The sequence below is a fragment of the Oncorhynchus nerka genome, linkage group LG23, assembly GCF_034236695.1.
Source record: "Oncorhynchus nerka isolate Pitt River linkage group LG23, Oner_Uvic_2.0, whole genome shotgun sequence".
NCBI classification, from domain to species: domain Eukaryota; kingdom Metazoa; phylum Chordata; class Actinopteri; order Salmoniformes; family Salmonidae; genus Oncorhynchus; species Oncorhynchus nerka.
The window spans coordinates 27,585,231-27,606,312 of record NC_088418.1 but is presented as its reverse complement, the minus strand read 5'-3'; the positions used below and the strand labels follow the sequence as shown (position 1 = coordinate 27,606,312).

Sequence of the window (21,082 nt, the reverse complement as noted above, 5' to 3'; positions counted from 1 at the left end):
ACACTGGAGTCACTTTCCAAGAAGACAGTGAATGTTCCCGGCTGGCCACGTTGCTTGAAAATCTATGGCAAGACATGACAATGGTTGTCTAGCAATGATCAACAACCAATTTGACAGAGCTTGAAGAATTTTGAAAAGAATAATGGGCAAATGTTGCACAATCCAGGTGTGGAAAGCTCTTAGAGTTTTACCCAGAAAGACTCACAGCTGTAATAGCTGCAAAGGTGATTCTAACATGTATTGGCTCAGGGGGTTGAATTCTTATCCAATGAAGATTATTTAGTGTTTTATCTTTCATGTGTGTGTTTTATGGCTTGTTTCATCTGTGTGTAATTCTGTGGACAGAAAATCCGCTCAGTGATTGACATGGAGACACAGGGGGTTCCTGAGGAGCTGTCTCTCTCCTTCAACGCCACCTGTCTCAATGGAGAGGTCATCCCTGGCATAAAATCCTGCTCTGGACTCAAAATAGGAGACACGGTAAGAGGGCTTTTTCTCAGATCACTTCATCTTTCCTTATATTTTCTACTTTTCCTGAGAGGTCATCCCTAGCCTATACGCTCCTGCTCTAGACTTCAAACAGGAGACACGGTCTCCGGGCCCTTACCAAATGATGTTGTTTTTTAAGCCATCCCCAATCCCCACTTTACTGATGACCTCATATGGGAGAAATTTCTCTCTCTCTCTCTCTCTCTCTGTGTGTGTGTGTTCTGCATCTTTGTTCTGCCCAGGGCTACCCTGTTTGAATTCTTAAACAATGCACCTTTCCTTCCTCCCTTCCTTGAACTATTCACTGATCTAACCCAAATTGATAGACTAGGAAGGGTTCCATTAAAACACTTTCACCTATCTAGTAATGTCAGATCAACGATTACTTCAAGGAAGGGATGAAGGAAGGGTGTATTTTGTAAGTAGTCAAATAGGGTCAAGGACCCCTATACTCTCTTGTATCACTCCGCCTTCTTCTTATTATTATTTCACTTTCTTGAGAGGTCATTTCGGATCTGCATGCACTCCTCCAGGGAGCTTGCTTCCTTCCCACTTCTATTCTCTCTACTTGTTTTATTTGTTTATTCATATTATGAGGGAGGGGGTACTTTGCTCTCTTTCCCCTTTTCTTTTGATGGGTGTGTTACTAACGGGTGTGTCTGTGTGTGTCTGTGTGTGTGTCTGGGCCTGGCACCAGCCCGTTTCCTGTACACTTCCCCATTGCTCTGATTCACTCGTGCCAGCCTCATGATCCATGTCCAACTGTCTAGCTTGGAACAGTCACACACGCACACTCGCATGTGGAGGGGGTCCGTCATATGCACACAGAAAACATCTGAAAAGAGAAATGTGTGCGTACACACTGCTCATATACTCATAGACACCCTCAGTCCCACACCCAATACCAGGGTTGGGGAGTAACAGATGACATGTAATCCGTAACATGTAAGGGATTACAAAAAATCTGTAAACAGATTACAGATACTTTTGAAAAACTAGATTACTTCGAGGATTACTTTTAAATTCAGAAAGGAGGTTTGACACTTCTCTGTTTTCTCAATGACATTCAAATCAGCATTGAAAAAAGGTGCAAGTTTAAGTTTGTTCCACCTGAGCGAGTCTGACCACAAGTCAGACACCACTATAGTGACACACCAAATGGGTTTGATCGATCGAGGGAAAAGAGCAGGAATAGGGTTTTGTAGGCTACAGTCCAAGCTATGTCTTCCAATGGTGCGACTGCTGTCAGCATCCAAAGATTATCCAACTTGAATAAACGCTTGGAGGTAAGGATGACAGCAGTGGTGTAGTCTACGGAGATACGGATATCACTTATTATTGTTATCTACATTGCAAATTGATGTGAATCACACTGCTGCTCTCTCATTTAGCTATTTGCCCCTTACGGATTGTGGTTGTTCTGGATGGCTGTTCACAAATCTAAATGTGTATTTGAACCCAATAGTGGTTGATTTCAAGAGGTTTAACAATCATTGTTTTTGAAACCAGTGAACAGCCAGTGAAAAATGTACTCTTGCAACAGATGCACAGTGTGGAACCCAGCCTATGGAATAAAATTGTGGCTTTTATTGCTCAATCTAAGTCATGCTGACAAAAAAATGACATCCATAGGCCTAACGGACACATGCTCAAACTCGCACACTTAAGGGGCAGTCTGTAGTTGCGTCATCCATTTTTGTACATACAGTGGAAGTCGTAAGTTTACATATACCTTAGCCAAATAGATTTAAACTCAGTTTTTCACAATTACTGACATTTTTTTTTTTTTTATAAAGTAAAAATTCCCCGTTTTAGGTCAGGTAGGATCACCACTTTATTTTAAGAAATGTCAGAATAATAGTGGAGAGAATGATTTATTTAAGCTTTTATTTCTTTCATCACATTCCCAGTGGGTCAGAAGTTTACATACACTCAATTAGTATTTGGTAGCATTGCCTTGAAATTGTTTAACTTGGGTCAAACGTTTCGGGTAGCCTTCCACAAGCTTCCACAATAAGTTGGGTGAATTTTTGTTCATTCTTCCTGACATAGCTGGTGCAACTGAGTCAGGTTTGTAGGCCTCCTTGCTCGCACACGCTTTTTCTGCCCACAAATGTTCTATAGGATTGAGGTCAGGGTTTTGTGATGGCCACTCCAATACCTTGACTTTGTTGTCCTTAATCCATTTTGCCACAACTTTGGAAGTATGCTTGGGGTCATTGTCCATTTGGAAGACCCATTTGCGACCAAGCTTTAACTTCCTGACTGATGTCTTGAGACGTTGCTTGTGATACACTGAATTATAAGTGAAATAATCTGTCTGTAAACACTTGTTGGAAAAATGACTTGTGTCATGCACAAAGTAGATGTCCTAACCGACTTGCCAAAACTATAGTTTGTTTACAAGACATTTGTGGAGTGGTTGAAAAACGAGTTTTAATGACTCCAATCCAAGTGTATGTAAACTTCTGACTTCAACTGTGTGTGTATATATATATATATATATATATCCATTGATTCTTGAAGAATATAACTTAGAAATGCCTCATGATTTTAGTTGAACTGTCACACTCCATAAGAACCCAAAATGTAAGCTTGTTTTTCTCCAATGTTTGTAAACATTGTAAATGTAAACAAACACTGTGTAGCCTCATAACATGGTTAAAACAATCATTTTAATATCATGGATGGTCAGTCCTTGCATCCAGAGCCCTGTCTATTAATCTGAGAGTGGTTACATTTCTCCAGGCCCATGCCTCAGCATTTATCAAAACAGAGGCGGGGTGTCCTTTTGTTTCATCTGTGGATTGCCCTTTAAACAGCTGCATATTATCAAGATATCAAAGTGTCACCAACAAAAAGGTAAACATGCCTATTGCAAATGTAGCATATGGCACTTTCAGTAGTGCTCAATGCATGCCATTCCATGAGCACAGCATTTATTTTTCAACTCGAATCAATGAGCCCAATCTGTCCTCCATGACAACAAAATCATAAACAACAGAGTAGGGCTGAATAAAAAAAATCCTTAGTTTTGGGGTTATGCTCAGGTTAAACAATTTGGCTAATCTATACTTCCATATTTCCAAATATAGCATCCATATATGGCCAGCTATGTAAACTTAAAAATGGATTAATCCTGCAATAGATGTGGTTCAATTGATAACATACATTTTTACTTCTTCTAATGCCTCTTAAGGGGAAAGTAATCTAAAAGTAACTGGGGCCTGGGGCCACGGTGTAATCAGATTACATTACTGCGTTTGGGTAATCCAAAAGTTATGTTACTGATTACAATTTTGGACAGGTAACTAGTAACTGTAACAGATTACATTTAGAAAGTAACCTACCAAAACCCTGCCCAAGACACACACTTTACTGACCTACATTCCCCATCTCTAGAACCACATATTCACATTACACATTCCTCCTGTGTGCTACCCATCTACTCACTGCACTAACCTCTTCTACCTCCACACCTCCACCCTTCTACTCCTCCACCCAGGTCTCCTTCAGCGTGGAGGCGCGGGCGCGTGGCTGCCCCAAGGACAAGCGCAAGACGTTCGTCATCAAGCCTGTGGGCTTCAAGGACTCTCTGACCGTCACTGTCACCTTCGAGTGCGAGTGCAAGTGCCAGGCCCGCGCCGAGCCACTTAGCCCTGTCTGTAACAATGGCAACGGCACCTACGAGTGTGGCATCTGCCTGTGTCACCCGGGGCGACTGGGGCCGCGGTGCGAGTGTGCCGAGGGTGACTACAGCACCACGGAACAGGACCGGTGTAGTGTCCCCTCCACCGTGGGCATTGGGGGTGCAGGGGGTCCTGGGGCAGCGGTGTGCACTGGGAGGGGCGACTGCGTGTGCGGGCAATGCGTGTGCCACAGCAGCGACTTTGGCAAGGTGTGGGGCAAGTTGTGCGAGTGCGATGACTTCAACTGCCTGCGCTACAAGGGCGAGCTGTGCTCAGGTGAGAGGAGAGGGAAGGAGGGAGGGGTTTCAAAGTGCTTAGTGCCTATAACTACAGCCCAGACTTGTTGCTGGTCTGGTCTGGCCACATGTTTACATTTCAGTTAGCTGGAAAATTATTTCTGGCAAGTTCTATAAATGTATAGGTTTTTCAGTGTTTGTGGCCTACAATCTTTCATCACAATCTTCTGACCTTTAAAAATTACATTTAGACAACTTATAACACTTTTTATCCCAAGATGAACTTAGACATCCTCAAAACAAATTCAGTTGTTTCTGTCAGAGTTTCTGGGGAAAAATCAGTGAGCTTTTTCCAGGCCAGTACTAGCCATCCTCAATCCTCATCTTACTGAAGACCTCATATGGGAGGAATTACCAACCATAACAGCCAGCCAGACTCTCTCTCACTCTCTCGCTCTCTCTCTGTCTGCCTCTGTTATGCCCAGGGCTAAGGGCTAGCTCCATTCACAACAAACATGTGGCTCTGTGCTGTGAGCTGCGGCTGTGTGGGCTAAGACATGCGTTTGACTGGTGTGTTTGGGTTTGAGCTGAGCTACTGAGGTAATGATAGAACAAGTGCCTACCAAGCTCCGACTTTGCATTTGTCACGTAGAAAGAACAAGTAGTTAAAGGTTTATTGTTTGTGTGTACGTAGTTAGTGTGGGTTGGGTGTTAGCTGATAAGGCTAATCAGGCGGTCTTACATGCTTATGTATACATTATAACTGCACCACAAGTTGAAGTAAGCTTTAAAAAATGTGTTAACAGTAGTTCTTACAGTAAGTAGTTAGTGCGGTGTGAATTTGAGCTCAAGTTTGGGTGGTTCAGCGAAAGCAAATGTCTAGTGTATGACCATCCTTAGAGTTTAGCTCTAATGCTAGAGGTCATTCACTGTAAGCGATGCCAGAGTGGGTGCAACAAGGCTGCTGAACACAGGGAACACATGTAAAGCCTGCATTATCTGTGCCCCTGTCAAATAGTGGATTAAGGCCTTCTGTAATGCTGGATTTTGGGTACTGTAAATCTATTCACTTAGTGCTCTGATAACGCTTAATTCAAAGCGTTGCATTCACTGAAATCCACTCACAAGCACTATGTCACTAGCTTGTATCCCATATTCCTGTATCCCCTCATAACCAACATCATCACTGCAAGACATGTACCCTGCCTGCTTCGTTGTACATTTGCCCTCTCCAATCCAATCCTCACAACCTTATTTGCTCTATTCCCCAAAGTGCAATGATGATTGAGGAAAATACCTCTCTGCTTTGTCATTGGCTGATGCTGTCATAGAGCTAAAAATAAACCTGGTCTGGTAAAAGGGGCCTGAGGTAACGAGCTGGAAATGCAGTTGATGTGTATGTGTGTGTGTGTGTGTTATGTATTGTTCAGGGTGGGAAACAATGCCCACATAACACAGTTTTAGAGAGAAGCAGTTAGAGAATGGCATAATGACAGGAGAGTGGTGGTTGGAAGGCTTGTGGCTTCCTTAATGTTTGTTTTTGACAAGTCATTTTGTTATCCAGGCGGTTCACTCACTTTTCCTGTCCTATTGTTTATCTGGAGTCTGGTCTGTGGTGATAAACCAACAACAGCAGATGTATGTTCTGCACTGTAACTGTCTTACTGGCAAGGGGTCCAAAACAACACACACATATACATGCACGCGCACACACACTCATGCACACACAGGCTAAAAAAGCACCCAGACACCGCTGACACCATATTTTATGTTCTAGAGAAACAACAATGGAATTAGTTCCACTTCCAGCGCTACAACTATTACAGAAACAGGACTTGCTACTTCCCAGTATTTGGCTTAAAATTCCTGGAATTCCTCACCATTCCAATACCTGTTTTTTTTCCAGACGGATTTAGGGTGGATTAGCAATTTTTGATAACACCCAAGTATGCTTTATAGGGTTCAATGCACTTCGTCCAAAATGGTACCCTATTCCCTATTGAGTGCACTACTTTTGACCAGTGCCCACTTTTGACCGGGGCCCATAGGGCTCTGATGAAAAGTCGTGCACTATATAGGGAATAGGCTGCCATTTGGAAAAAAAGACAATGTGTGTGGAATGTATGGCAAATCTCCTTATGTAACCAATGATTTATCAAATATGTTATCAAGAGATTGGAAATGCAAATAGATTGTTGATGAAATGACTGTATTCAACATTACATTTACATTTAAGTCATTTAGCAGACGCTCTTATCCAGAGCGACTTACAAATTGGTGCGTTCACCTTAAGACATCCAGTGGAACAGCCACTTTACAATAGTGCATCTAAATCTTTTAAGGGGGGGGTGAGAAGGATTACTTTATCCTATCCTAGGTATTCCTGAAAGAGGTGGGGTTTCAGGTGTCTCCGGAAGGTGGTGATTGACTCCGCTGTCCTGGCGTCGTGAGGGAGTTTGTTCCACCATTGGGGGGCCAGAGCAGCGAACAGTTTTGACTGGGCTGCGCGGGAACTGTACTTCCTCAGTGGTAGGGAGGCGAGCAGGCCAGAGGTGGATGAACGCAGTGCCCTTGTTTGGGTGTAGGGCCTGATCAGAGCCTGGAGGTACTGAGGTGCCGTTCCCCTCACAGCTCCGTAGGCAAGCACCATGGTCTTGTAGCGGATGCGAGCTTCAACTGGAAGCCAGTGGAGAGAGCGGAGGAGCGGGGTTATGTGAGAGAACTTGGGAAGGTTGAACACCAGACGGGCTGCGGCGTTCTGGATGAGTTGTAGGGGTTTAATGGCACAGGCAGGGAGCCCAGCCAACAGCGAGTTGCAGTAATCCAGACGGGAGATGACAAGTGCCTGGATTAGGACCTGCGCTGCTTCCTGTGTGAGGCAGGGTCGTACTCTGCGGATGTTGTAGAGCATGAACCTACAAGAACGGGCCACCGCCTTGATGTTAGTTGAGAACGACAGGGTGTTGTCCAGGATCACGCCAAGGTTCTTAGCGCTCTGAGAGGAGGACACAATGGAGTTGTCAACCGTGATGGCGAGATCATGGAACGGGCAGTCCTTCCCTGGGAGGAAGAGCAGCTCCGTCTTGCCGAGGTTCAGCTTGAGGTGGTGATCCGTCATCCACACTGATATGTCTGCCAGACATGCAGAGATGCGATTCGCCATCTGGTCATCAGAAGGGGGAAAGGAGAAGATTAATTGTGTGTCGTCTGCATAGCAATGATAGGAGAGACCATGTGAGGTTATGACAGAGCCAAGTGACTTGGTGTATAGCGAGAATAGGAGAGGGCCTAGAACAGAGCCCTGGGGACGCCAGTGGTGAGAGCGCGTGGTGAGGAGACAGATTCTCGCCACGCCACCTGGTAGGAGCGACCTGTCAGGTAGGACGCAATCCAAGCGTGGGCCGCGCCGGAGATGCCCAACTCGGAGAGGGTGGAGAGGAGGATCTGATGGTTCACAGTATCGAAGGCAGCCGATAGGTCTAGAAGGATGAGAGCAGAGGAGAGAGAGTTAGCTTTAGCAGTGCGGAGGGCCTCCGTGATACAGAGAAGAGCAGTCTCAGTTGAATGACTAGTCTTGAAACCTGACTGATTTGGATCAAGAAGGTCATTCTGAGAGAGATAGCGGGAGAGCTGGCCAAGGACGGCACGTTCAAGAGTTTTGGAGAGAAAAGAAAGAAGGGATACTGGTCTGTAGTTGTTGACATCGGAGGGATCGAGTGTAGGTTTTTTCAGAAGGGGTGCAACTCTCGCTCTCTTGAAGACAGAAGGGACGTAGCCAGCGGTCAGGGATGAGTTGATGAGCGAGGTGAGGTAAGGGAGAAGGTCTCCGGAAATGGTCTGGAGAAGAGAGGAGGGAATAGGGTCAAGCGGGCAGGTTGTTGGGCGGCCGGCCGTCACAAGACGCGAGATTTCATCTGGAGAGAGAGGGAGAAAGAGGTCAGAGCACAGGGTAGGGCAGTGTGAGCAGAACCAGCGGTGCCATTTGACTTAGCAAACGAGGATCGGATGTCGTCGACCTTCTTTTCAAAATGGTTGACGAAGTCATCTGCAGAGAGGGGGAGGAGGGGGAGGGGGAGGAGGATTCAGGAGGGAGGAGAAGGTGGCAAAGAGCTTCCTAGGGTTAGAGGCAGATGCTTGGACTTTAGAGTGGTAGAAAGTGGCTTTAGCAGCAGAGACAGAAGAGGAAAATGTAGAGAGGAGGGAGTGAAAGGATGCCAGGTCCGCAGGGAGGCGAGTTTTCCTCCATTTCCGCTCGGCTGCCCGGAGCCCTGTTCTGTGAGCTCGCAATGAGTCGTCGAGCCACGGAGCAGGAGGGGAGGACCGAGCCGGCCTGGAGGATAGGGGACATAGAGAATCAAGGGATGCAGAAAGGGAGGAGAGGAGGGTTGAGGAGGCAGAATCAGGAGATAGGTTGGAGAAGGTTTGAGCAGAGGGAAGAGATGATAGGATGGAAGAGGAGAGAGTAGCGGGGGAGAGAGAGCGAAGATTGGGACGGCGCGATACCATCCGAGTAGGGGCAGTGTGGGAAGTGTTGGATGAGAGCAAGAGGGAAAAGGATACAAGGTAGTGGTCGGAGACTTGGAGGGGAGTTGCAGTGAGGTTAGTGGAAGAACAGCATCTAGTAAAGATGAGGTCGAGCGTATTGCCTGCCTTGTGAGTAGAGGGGGAAGGTGAGAGGGTGAGGTCAAAAGAGGAGAGGAGTGGAAAGAAGGAGGCAGAGAGGAATGAGTCAAAGGTAGACGTGGGGAGGTTAAAGTCGCCCAGAACTGTGAGAGGTGAGCCATCCTCAGGAAAGGAGCTTATCAAGGCATCAAGCTCATTGATGAACTCTCCGAGGGAACCTGGAGGGCGATAAATGATAAGGATGTTAAGCTTGAAAGGGCTGGTAACTGTGACAGCATGGAATTCAAAGGAGGCGATAGACAGATGGGTAAGGGGAGAAAGAGAGAATGACCACTTGGGAGAGATGAGGATCCCGGTGCCACCACCCCGCTGACCAGAAGCTCTCGGGGTGTGCGAGAACACGTGGGCGGACGAAGAGAGAGCAGTAGGAGTAGCAGTGTTATCTGTGGTGATCCATGTTTCCGTCAGTGCCAAGAAGTCGAGGGACTGGAGGGAGGCATAGGCTGAGATGAACTCTGCCTTGTTGGCCGCAGATCTACAGTTCCAGAGGCTACCGGAGACCTGGAACTCCACGTGGGTCGTGCGCGCTGGGACCACCAGATTAGAGTGGCCGCGGCCACGCGGTGTGGAGCGTTTGTATGGTCTGTGCAGAGAGGAGAGAACAGGGATAGACAGACACATAGTTGACAGGCTACAGAAGAGGCTACGCTAATGCAAAGAAGATTGGAATGACAAATGGACTACACGTCTCGAATGTTCAGAAAGTTAAGCTTACGTAGCAGGAATCTTATTGACTAAAATAATTCAAATGATACAGTACTGCTGAAGTAGGCTAGCTGGCAGTGGTTGCGTTGTTGTTGTTCTATCTCTCTATAGTGCTGTTTCTTGTATTATGGTCTCTTGTTTCTTTAGAGGTTTCACTTTGTTGTCCTTTTTCTTTTCCTTTTTCTTCTGTCCTTATTTTGTCTTCCTTTCTTCTGTTAACTAGATATTTTTTGTTGTTATTCTTTGTAAGCTAGCTAGCTTCTTCCAGGAGAGTCCCTAGCAACTGCTTAGCAACAAGTAAACAATTCAGCTAGCAATTCAGCTAGCTAAGATAACTGTACAATTTTATGAAAAATAGTTACTTCTTCAAAAGCCTGTCTTTTTGGTTTGTTCCTTGTTTTGTCTTCTATTGAGTCTTGCAGTTTTCTCTTGATTTTTTCGATGTACTTCACTCTAAAAAAACATTTAAATCTCAATATATACAGCTCATTTTTCAGCAGCTGCTCAATTTGGAACTCCGGAACAGCCAACTGAACATGGTTCAGAAATAGTGTTCATTCGTACCAATCTCTAATGTCACATTCACTGGGATTCATCAAAAAGTGCACCGAAATATTATGAACTTCTGTAAATATATTATAGGAAGAACACATTTGAGACTATAGTCACCTGAACGACTACCCATGTTTTGACTTTCTCCGCCCCCTCTCAACGTTCCACCCTTCCTTCTCCCTCAACCCTACTCACCTTACTCCCCTCTCCTCGTCTCCCTCTCCTCTCTCACCTTCCTGTCTTTGCTATACCCTCTTCTTCTTCTCCTCTTCCCTCTATTCTTCCCTCACCCCATCACCCATATTTCTGCATCCTCTCTCTCCTCCTCCCCTCTTCCTTACTTCCTTCCTTCCCTCTGGCTCTCTCCTCCCCCAGGCCACGGCACCTGTGACTGTGGGTTCTGCCAGTGTGACTCGGACTGGCAGGGGGAGAACTGTAACTGCTCCCGCCGTACTGACACCTGTATGTCCAGCCTTGGCCTGCTGTGTAGTGGCCGGGGCCAGTGTGTGTGCGGGGCCTGCGAGTGCACCCAGCCGGGGGCCTATGGGGCCACCTGCGACAAGTGCCCCACCTGCCCCGATGCCTGCACCATGAAGAAGTGAGTGTGGTATCCACACACACACAGACAGACAGACACACACACACACACACACACACACACACACACACACACACACACACTCTCACACAGAGAAAAGGTCTACAGTGTTGTACCTAAGAAAAAGTACTGTACAGTTCAATTCAGACTAGACTGACTCACAGACAGTTGAGTCATTGAATAATGTAATTACCTCATGTTGAGAAGAACATGAGTAATAGATGCTGACGTGTGTGTGTGTGTGTGTGTGTGTGTGTGTGTGTGTGTGTGCGCACCTGGACTGGTACAGAGAGTGTGTGGAATGTAAGCATTTCAAGCGAGGGAAGCTGTTTGATGACAACACCTGCACCCGCATCTGCAGAGACGAGATTCAGCTGGTGGACGACCTTGGTAAGACAAATCCATTTCAAATCCCATTTGATTTAAGTATCCCTTTTTACAGCTACATTCACAAAGTACTTTACAGTAACCCAACCTTGACCCCCAAAGCAAGCAGCAGTACAGTAGTAAGGCAAAACTCCCTAGAAGGAAGAAACCATGAGTGGAACCAGACTCGGAGGTGGGGCCCATCCTCCTCTGACTGTGCCAGGTCGAAGTTTGGAGTACAAATGACCGTCTAGTCCACACAGTTCACAGCATATGTGACCAACAAAGCCAAATGGTTGTCCATTTATGCAAATAAGACGCCAAATATTTGACTGAAAAACACGCTTCAAACCACCTCTGTTTAATATCCAACATGAATACCCAAATGAACATCATGACGCTGTCTTGAGATTGTCATTAGCATGACACTATTTACAGTCAAGATGGCTGACATTGTATCAAATGATAGGACTATTTTGTGTAAAGAAAAGAGAAAGATGATTCCCTACTCCTTCTCTCTGCCTCCCAGAGTTCCATGATAAAAATGCTGTGAACTGCACCTATAAGGATGAGGATGACTGTGTGGAGCGCTTCCAGTATTATGAGGACGCCAGTGGCAAGTCCATCCTATTTGTGGTCAAAGAGCCCGGTAAGAATCATACAAACACACGCACACAAATGCACACACACCTTTTTGAGGACATATTTTGTGTCCGCAAAATGCTAAATGGTATTTTCCAAAATGCTAAACTTCAGATTTTAGTAGAAGTGTGTTTGAACAAAAAAAACTAATGGCTGTTGTTATTTTATTTACCAAATGTAAAAGTCACCACAAGACACTACAACCACAAAGCAACACATCCATGCCCACTCTCTTTGGAGCCTCATGTTCAATCAGTGCTCCCTTTTGATCCCACCTACCCCCATCCATCGCCATCCATCCCCATCCATCCATCTGCTTGTTAAGCAGCCATGTTGAAAGAGTCGTCGGTTGCAAAAAGCTGTTAACAGCCAGCGCCCGCAGAGAAAGCCTGTCCCTGGGCCTGCTTTTAGTGGACCCACGTGTGGACCCTACCTTGTAAAAAGACGCTCGTAAACAAGCACCCGGCTCCCGAGGAACCCGCTGACGCTTCACAATCCTCTGGGGAGGATTGGGGGGGGGGGGGGGGGAGAACACTAAACAGAAACAGCCATGTTGAACCTGCCTCAAATAGTCGACAAAAGTATTTGGGGTTGTATTAGGTTTAGTTGATGTGTAGGGCCTGCCAGAACTGGAATTCCTGAAGTCCAACTCACATAAGCAGAGGTAGAATAAACAAACCTTTGGTTAGCACAAAATTACTATATCCTTCACTTTCTATGTGTACACTCAAAAAGGTGCTATCTAGAACCTAAAAGGGTTCTATAGCTGTCCCCATAGGAGAACCCTTTGAAGAACCCTTTTTGGTTAACGGTAGAACCCTTTTGGTTCCAGATAGAACCCTATTGGGTTCAATGTAGAACCCTTTCTCCAGAGGGTTCTACATGGAAGCCAAAAGAGTTCGACCTGTAACCATAAAGTGTTCTCCTATGGGGACAGCTGAAGAACCCTTTTGGAACCCTTTTTTTTCTAAGATTGTATACTCATACGGTACATATTGCCATAAACAAGGCGTGTTTACAATCTGAAACATCATCCCATACACAATCGGTACAGACTCATACGTTTCATCAACAGACACTAATGAAACCCGAGCCTGGTCGCAGATCTGCTTGTGCTGTGTAGCAACGCCTATGTCAATAGCGTAGGAGTTGGCCCGACAGCACAGACCAGGCTAAATAAAACCAACTTGTGGAATCAAAATGTATTCTGATGAGGAGACGGGGATCATATCACCCATTCAAAGACACTTGAAATGCTAGAATGGGGTAAGACTTACTTCTTTAAGTCGTGACTCGGCACCATAAAAAAAGATCACTTTTAACCAGTGTAACTGTTGTCCAATATTTAAAATCATATCCTATAACCATATCCTAACAGTGTCCAGGCTCATCTTATTCAGCCGTGAAGATGGGAGGATGGATAGAGCATGAGAGAAGTGAGTAGGAAAGGTAGAGCGACAGGAAATTGAGTTAGAGCGAGGGAGGTATAGAATGAGAAGAATGATGCATAAGAGGGGAGGGAAATCGGAAAGGTGGGAGAAAAGGAGTTGCTTTGATGTAGCTGTAAAAGTACACCCCTGCCTGCTTCCTCGAGAATGTTGCGCAACAAACGCACGCACACACACACACACCCACAAACAAACGCACAGACACACACGGTTGGACCCAAACGAGGGACCAGAATGAGGGAGAGTAGGTATAACTCATCTGGTATAGGTCATCCCTTCCTCATGTTCATCACTAGCCGTTTCCCTATGTAAGGGATAATCAAGAAGGGGCGTTCTATGGAATATAATGCACGACGTGGAAGGTGTGTTCCACGAGGCGCTAGGGTAGTGGCACTAACCTTACACGGAGTTGCATTATTTTCCAGAGAACGCATAGAGCCACGAGTTGATTATCCCCGGGTATAATTTAACACATTTGCTGCTAGAAATGTGTTCAGTTGCCGGTAGAAATGTGTTCAACATCCACTGAAGTAGCTAACCTGCAAGTTTACTAGATCGCTACAATAGTTGCCTTGGTAACCAAACAAACAGACTTGCTAGTTTAGCTAACTAAACCATAAATCCTAGCTCAATCAAAGAACATGTAAGAATGAACTTCATAGCCATTGAATTAGACCCTGCATGATTTAAGTGATAATGCCTGAGAAGCTGGTGTTTGGGGGATATACAGTGCATTCAGAAAGTATTCAGACCCCTTGACTTTTTCCACATTTTGTTACGTTACAGCCTTATTCTAAAATTGATTAAATCTTTTTTTTCATCAGCCTACATTTTACATTTTACATTTAAGTCATTTAGCAGACGCTCTTATCCAGAGCGACTTACAAACACAATACCAAATAATGAAAAAGCAAAAACAGGTTTTTAGAAATGTTTGCACATTTATTTAAAAAATAATAATTTTTAAATGGAAATATCTCATTTACAGAAATATTTACTTTGTTGAAGAACCTTTAGCAGCAAATACAGCCTCGGGTCTTCTTGGGTATGATGCTATAAATTTGGCACACTTGTATTTGGGGGGTTTCTCCCATTCAACTCTGCAGATCCTCTCAAGCTCTGTCAGGTTGAATGGCTAGCGTCATAGCTATTTTCAGGTCTCTCCAGAGATGTTCGATGATCGGGTTCAAGTCCGGGCTCTGGCTGGGCCACTCAAGGACATTCAGAGACTTGTCATGAAGACACTCCTGCGTTGTCTTAGCTGTGTGCTTAGGGTTGTTGTCCTGTTGTAAAATGAACCTTCACCCCAGTCTGAGGTCCTGAGTGCTCTGGGGCAGGTTTTCATCAAGGATCTTTCTGTACTTTGCTCCATTCATCTTTCCCCTGATCCTCACTAGCCTCCCAGTCCCTGCTGCTGAAAAACATCCCCAAGGTATGATGCTGGCACCACCATGCTTCACCATAGGGATGGTGGCAGGATTCCTCCAGACATGACGCTTGGAATTCAGGCCAAAGAGTTCAGTTTTCGTTTCATCAGACCAGAGAATCTTGTTTCTCATGGTCAGAGTCCTTTAGGTGCCTTTTGGCAAACTCTAAGCGGGCTGTCATGTGCCTTTTACTGAAGAATGGCTTCTCTACCATAACGACCTGATTGGTGGAGTGCTGCAGAGATGGTTGTCCTTCTGGAAGGTTCTCCCATCTCCACAAAGGAACCCTGGAGCTCTGTCAGAGTGACCATCGGATTCTTGGTAACCTCCCTGACCAAGGCACTTCTCCCCCGATGGCTCAGTTTAGTCAGGTGGACAGCTCTAGGAATAGTCTTGGTGGTTCCAAACTTCTTCCATTTAAAAATGATGGAGGCCACTGTGTTCTTGGGGACCTTAAATGCTGCAGGAATATTTTTGGTACCTTTCCCCATATCTGTGCCTCGACACAATCCTGTCTCAGAGTTCTACGGACAATTCCTTCGACCTCATGGCTTGCTTTTTGCTCTAGCGTGCACTGTCAACTGTTGGACCTTTATATAGACAGGTGTGTGCCTTTCCAAATCATATCCAATCAATTGAATTTACCACAGGTTGACTCCAATCAAGTTGTAGAAAGAGCTCAGGGATGATCTATGGAAACAGGTTGCACCTGAACTCAATGTCGAGTCTCATAGCAAAGTGTTTGAATACTTATGCATAGAAGGTTTTTATTTATTTTTTATTTATAAAATTGCAAACATTTCTAAACCTGTTTTTGCTTTGTCATTACGGGGTATGTTAGAGTTGCGTAAATTCGAATCTGGTATCAGGATAAATATGACAATGAGTCACCGATTGTATACTATGTATTTTTTATTAACTAAGCAATAAATGGCAAATGCAACTTTCGTATATACGGGCTCACTGTAATACCACGCAGGGCAGAACAGGGAACTGACAGGATGTACGTAAACAGTGTTCTTATACTGTGATAGACATAGTTCCAACCCATCTGTTGGCCTATCACAGTAGAGGCTGAGCGTGGTTTAGACTTGCTCAGCCTATCGCAGGCGCTCAGGCTGGTCCCCGCCTCTTGACGCTTCTTGGAGTCCTCCCTCCGTCGATGTATAGATTCTTACTGTTCTGGTATCGCAGCCTAGTTATAACAGTTGCTCAGTTCCTGCTATTGTGTTGTTCAGTATTTCTCCATCTCAGTTAGACCTCATGATGACCACCCCTCCCTATACCTGATTAACCACAACTTTGTAAGATACAGCAAGTCACACCATGTGCTCAATATTGTTACATACAAACACAAGGACAAAGCATCTGCTGGGCTGTTATCTACAGTTTTGCAACATGCATGTCCCACCATGTTACTCAGTTCTTGTCACACACACAAACAGGGAAGTAGATGTAGCAAGCAGTTGTTTAATCTCATGATGATGCTCAAGTGCACAAAATGCAGATACTTCACACAGCCAACATCAGATCATATTTAATCATATGTGTATGGTAATGGCTATAATGTAAAACACAGAATCCCACAGGTATTGTGTGTAGATTGATGAGGGAAAAAAAGATTGAATGAATATTAGAATAAGGCTGTAATGTAACAAAATGTGGAAAAAGGGAAAGGGTCTCAATACTTTCCGAATGCACTGTATTGGCAAGGGTGTTGCGGGAAACCGTGCCAATATATCCACCTAACACCGGCTTCGAGAGCATTATCACTTTTATACAACGAGTTACCAACGTATTCAAATTATGATTTACATAGTTTCATTCAAAACTTTATTTTGATTAATTTATTCATACTATTTCATCCTTCCACAAGATATAGTCCCGACACAAACCTAGGGGTGCTACCCAAGTCTGCTGGTTGTTCTATTGATTCAGTTGCCAGAGACGCGACCCAGTCATTCATTCTTTTTGTTCTTTATCTATGGACGCGACCCAGTCGTTCGTTCTAAATGTTCCATTGCCATACTGGCTGGCAACTATCTTATCCCTTGCATGTTAGCTAGCCAACTATGGCTAACTTACAGTCACGTCAAACAGTGCAGCCAGAATAACAACAGTAGCTGCGTTTGCATTTGTTTAATCTGTTTTCTAGTGACATTTATTTGGATACACCCATAACAATGAGCTAATGAGGATGTACTTGAGCTCAATTTCAAATCTCATAGCAAAGGGTCTGAATACTTATGTAAATAAGGTATTCCTGTTTTTTTCCCTAAAAACCTGTTTTCGCTTTGTCATTATGTGGTATTGTGTGTACATTGATGAGGAAAAAAAGTAATTTAATCAATTTTATAATAAGGCTGTTATGTAACACAATGTGGAAAAAGTCAAGGGGTAGTCCGGGTAGCTATTTGATAGTCCGGGTAGCTATTTGATAGTCCGGGTAGCTATTTGATAGTCCGGGTAGCTATTTGATAGTCTGGGTAGCTATTTGATAGTCTGGGTAGCTATTTGGTTAACCATTTAACAAACTATTTAGCAGTTAGTTCAGTATCATAAACGAGTATTCAACAAAGCCATGGTATAAAATATCTTACAGTTCCTCTTGTCGTTCCTTATAATGCCTTAATAATGCCTTTATAATGTAAACATATTTAGACCAGATACACTAACAGAATCATTATTACCAGCTCTCACACTCCAACAGAGTTATTGGAGACATTTGGTATTGTTTTCAGCCTGATCTAAGAACAGCTTCTCCTAACCAAATCCCAATCCTAACCATATGCGCAAAGCGTAAAACTTACTTGCGAACAGTGCTTAGGGACAATAGGCTTTGTGAAGGGCTCAAATGTTAAAAGCTTGTCTTTCTGTGCTTCTGGCAACTGATGTTTGAAGTCTTGCCCTCATGTGTTGCTGTATTGTGTTATGTGGAAGTTTGCTGACATTTTATTATTGTAGACAGGGCTCTCTCACAAAGGAGATTCCTATCTCAATTCGATTTCACCTGAATAAAGGATAAATAAAATAAGCATCCCTTGGTTGCCCCTCTTCCCCCAGACTGCCCTAAGGGTCCAGACATCCTGGTGGTGCTGCTGTCCGTAGCCGGGGCCATCTTGGTTCTGGGTCTGGCCGGCCTGCTCATCTGGAAGCTGCTGGTCACCATTCATGACCGCCGTGAGTTCGCCAAGTTTGAGGAGGAGCGTGCTCGCGCCAAGTGGGATACGGTAAGAGGCTGCATCACATCCGACCGTGAGTCCCATAGGGCGGCGCACAATTGGCCCAGCGTCGTCCGGGTTTGGCCGGGGTAGGCCGTCATTGTAAATAAGAATTTGTTCTTAACTGACTTGCTTAGTTAAGTAAAGGTTCAATTCAAAGAAAAAAGGAAAAGAGGGCACACACACATTCTTGGCTTGCTAGGCTGAAACCAACCCGTAGTCCATGGGTGGCCAACAACGCCAGTCCTGGGGAGCTACAACCATTCAACTGGACACAATCTTCCATTTAGAACACAAGTAGATTCATCGGATGTGGGATTCAATTAATCAGCCAGCTTTCTATGCTTAATTTTGAATTTGAGGGTGTCACAGTGCAAGGCTATGAACTACCAGGTATACCATGGTGTCTACTGCTCTCCTACCATACAAAGCAATGTATTAAAGAAGGCAAAAAGATCATAAATATTTGTTCATTTGTGTTGTTGAAACATCTATTGTTTGGTTGGAAGCAGAGGGGTCTCTCTCTCTCTCTCTCTAGAAAAAAAAAAAAAAAAAAGCAGCCTCCACTCCCCAGGGGTGGCTTGGTTGGCACTGAAATTAGCTAACGCTAATTAGCTTTTACAGGCAGGGGCTGCCTCACACACACACACACTCTTCCCATCAGACATCCCGTCCTGAGCTCATCTGGAGTCCCTAATCCTGCGCATGGGATGCCAGAACTCCCATCATCCTCCTTGCTTAAATGTGCTCAATTTGTTGTAACTCGAGTGCCGGGCGGCATGTGAGCCACAGGAGTGATAGGTGTACCATGTGTCTGAAGTAAGGCTACTCCTCATAACTCGTCATAGAGCTCCTGAATTGAAGCCCACGTTCAACTCACAACCCACATTCAGGTCAATTCAGGAATGGGTGGATCTTGAAATCTAATGTACGCTAATAAATTCCAGTTCATCAACTGAATTGACTTGAGCTGAATTGCAGTTGACCCCATAACATTCATTCTGAAACTCTCTGTTTTGAACTGTAGGTCCATAACCCCCTGTACAAAGGAGCCACCTCAACCTTCACAAACATCACATACAGAGGCAACAAGGAGTGATGGCAACCAGGATCACCGACATGACTGCATCATTTGAAGGATCACTGAAATGACTGCATCATTTGAAGGATCATTACAATAACTGCATCCCATTGGATTCTCTCAATTTCCTCTGGAATGTTACGATTTCATGTGCTGGCTCTACTGTCACAAGACGAAGATGTAATATTTGTGTAGTGATTTGTTGTACATATGTATTTAAACGATACCAAAATGTGTTTTTCGGAGGCATTTCAACATTAACTACCAACAAGTTCATTCGAAATCCATAAATATAACTTAGGCTGTCCATTAATGAAAGTAGAGTCGGCTACATTGAGAGAAATGTACGACAGTAGACGTGACTCGAGTTAGGCACATTACTTTCTTTAGTGACAGAGGAGAAGCGAAGGACAAATAGAAGAGGACGGCCAACCCTCAGAGTCTGGTTCCTCTCTTGGTTTCTTCCTAGGTTCCTGCCTTTGTAGGGAGTTTTTCCTAGCCACTATGCTTCTACATCTGCGTTGCTTGCCGTTTGGGGTTTTAGGCTGGGTTTCTGTACAGCACTTTGTGACATCAGCTGATGTAAAAAGGGCTTTATAAATACATTTGATTGATTGACTGATAATGATACTCATAGCATACGCATGACATCACTTACTCATCAGCGTGCTGTAATTTCCTGTTTGTAAGAGTCTGGCATGATAAGCACATTGTCCAAATAACATTTCTGAGACATGTGGTTTAGCGATCTGTCACTTTGCTAAAACAAAAAAAAGCCTTTGGGTTCTCCCGCGTTCTCATTTCACAGATAAACAGTTTCCTTCAGCTGTTGGCATTGACTTCTCTCAGATATGCAAAACAATGATGCTTAAATGTTTTTACGCCAGCCGTGTTGTATATTATGATTCTATGTACCGCACATTGCCCCATATCCATAGCGTATTAGAGTAGGAGTGCTGCTCTAGGATCAGATCATAATGAATAAGATTACATGGATATGGGGAACCTGATCCTAGATCAGGACTCCAACTCTGAAATGACCTATTGGTAGAGGTGTGGAGTCTTTGTTTGTATGTGAAACCAGCATTCCCTTCTTACATTCCCAGTTATTGTCAATATAATGTTCAGGTATACCATTCTTCAGACACAACACAACAAATCATCTCTCAATAACATGAATACATTCACTCCTTTAGTGGAAGCATCATTGTCGGTGTCTTGTATTCATAAATGTGATGTGTTATTAAGATATTTGCTCACTGTATATATTGTTGCACTTGTTTCCTTTAAATCAACTGCCCTTGTGGATTATGGGCCAGTTAAGCTGTCAATCATTTGTAAGACTCAACTTTAACTGGACCTCCAGCCAAGATGTCACTGATGACAGGTTTCACTGACTCCGGACACCGTTTTTATTTGCTCAAAACAGCCCCATTACCAGAAAAGGAAGGAAGCTCTTACAATGATGACATCATTCCATATCAAATTCAAAGGGTCTGCATTGTAAAAAAAAAAGTTTGATTCTTTTACATTGTTTTTCATATCCACTTTTGCAAGGGACACATTTAAATAAATACATAAATAATGGGTTTAAATGGATACTGACTTTGTCTGATATGTATTTCTTATTATAAACTGGGCCGTTCGAGCCCTCGAATGCTGATTGGCTGAAAGCTGTGGTATATTAGACTGTATACCACGGGTGTGACATACCATTTATTTTTACTGTTCTAATTACATTTATAACTAGTTTATAATAGCAATAAGGCACCTCGGGGGTTTGTGGTATATGGCTAAGGGCTGTAGCCAGGCACTCTGCGTTGCATCATGTGGTAGAACCGCCCTTAGCTGTAGTATATTGGCCATATACCACACCCCCTCGGTCATTATTGCTTAAGTAATTGTTGTAAAGTTAAATATAGCAGAACACTGCATGCAAAATGAT

General features: G+C 44.3%; 1 protein-coding gene across 2 annotated transcripts in view; it reads left to right on the top strand.

Moving 5' to 3' along the window:
* Positions 1-20,736, top strand: part of LOC115106636 (integrin beta-3-like) — a 44,610-nt gene extending 23,874 nt beyond the window's left edge. For both annotated transcript variants that reach the window (XM_029629557.2, XM_065008020.1), the window contains 7 exons: positions 346-480; positions 3,995-4,454; positions 10,730-10,952; positions 11,242-11,342; positions 11,848-11,967; positions 17,899-18,065; positions 19,084-20,736. In XM_029629557.2, coding sequence (XP_029485417.1) covers positions 346-480; positions 3,995-4,454; positions 10,730-10,952; positions 11,242-11,342; positions 11,848-11,967; positions 17,899-18,065; positions 19,084-19,155 — 1,278 coding nt within the window. In that variant the 3' untranslated portion in view covers positions 19,156-20,736. The remainder of the gene's footprint in view (positions 1-345; positions 481-3,994; positions 4,455-10,729; positions 10,953-11,241; positions 11,343-11,847; positions 11,968-17,898; positions 18,066-19,083) is intronic.
* Positions 20,737-21,082: the final 346 nt, after the last annotated feature.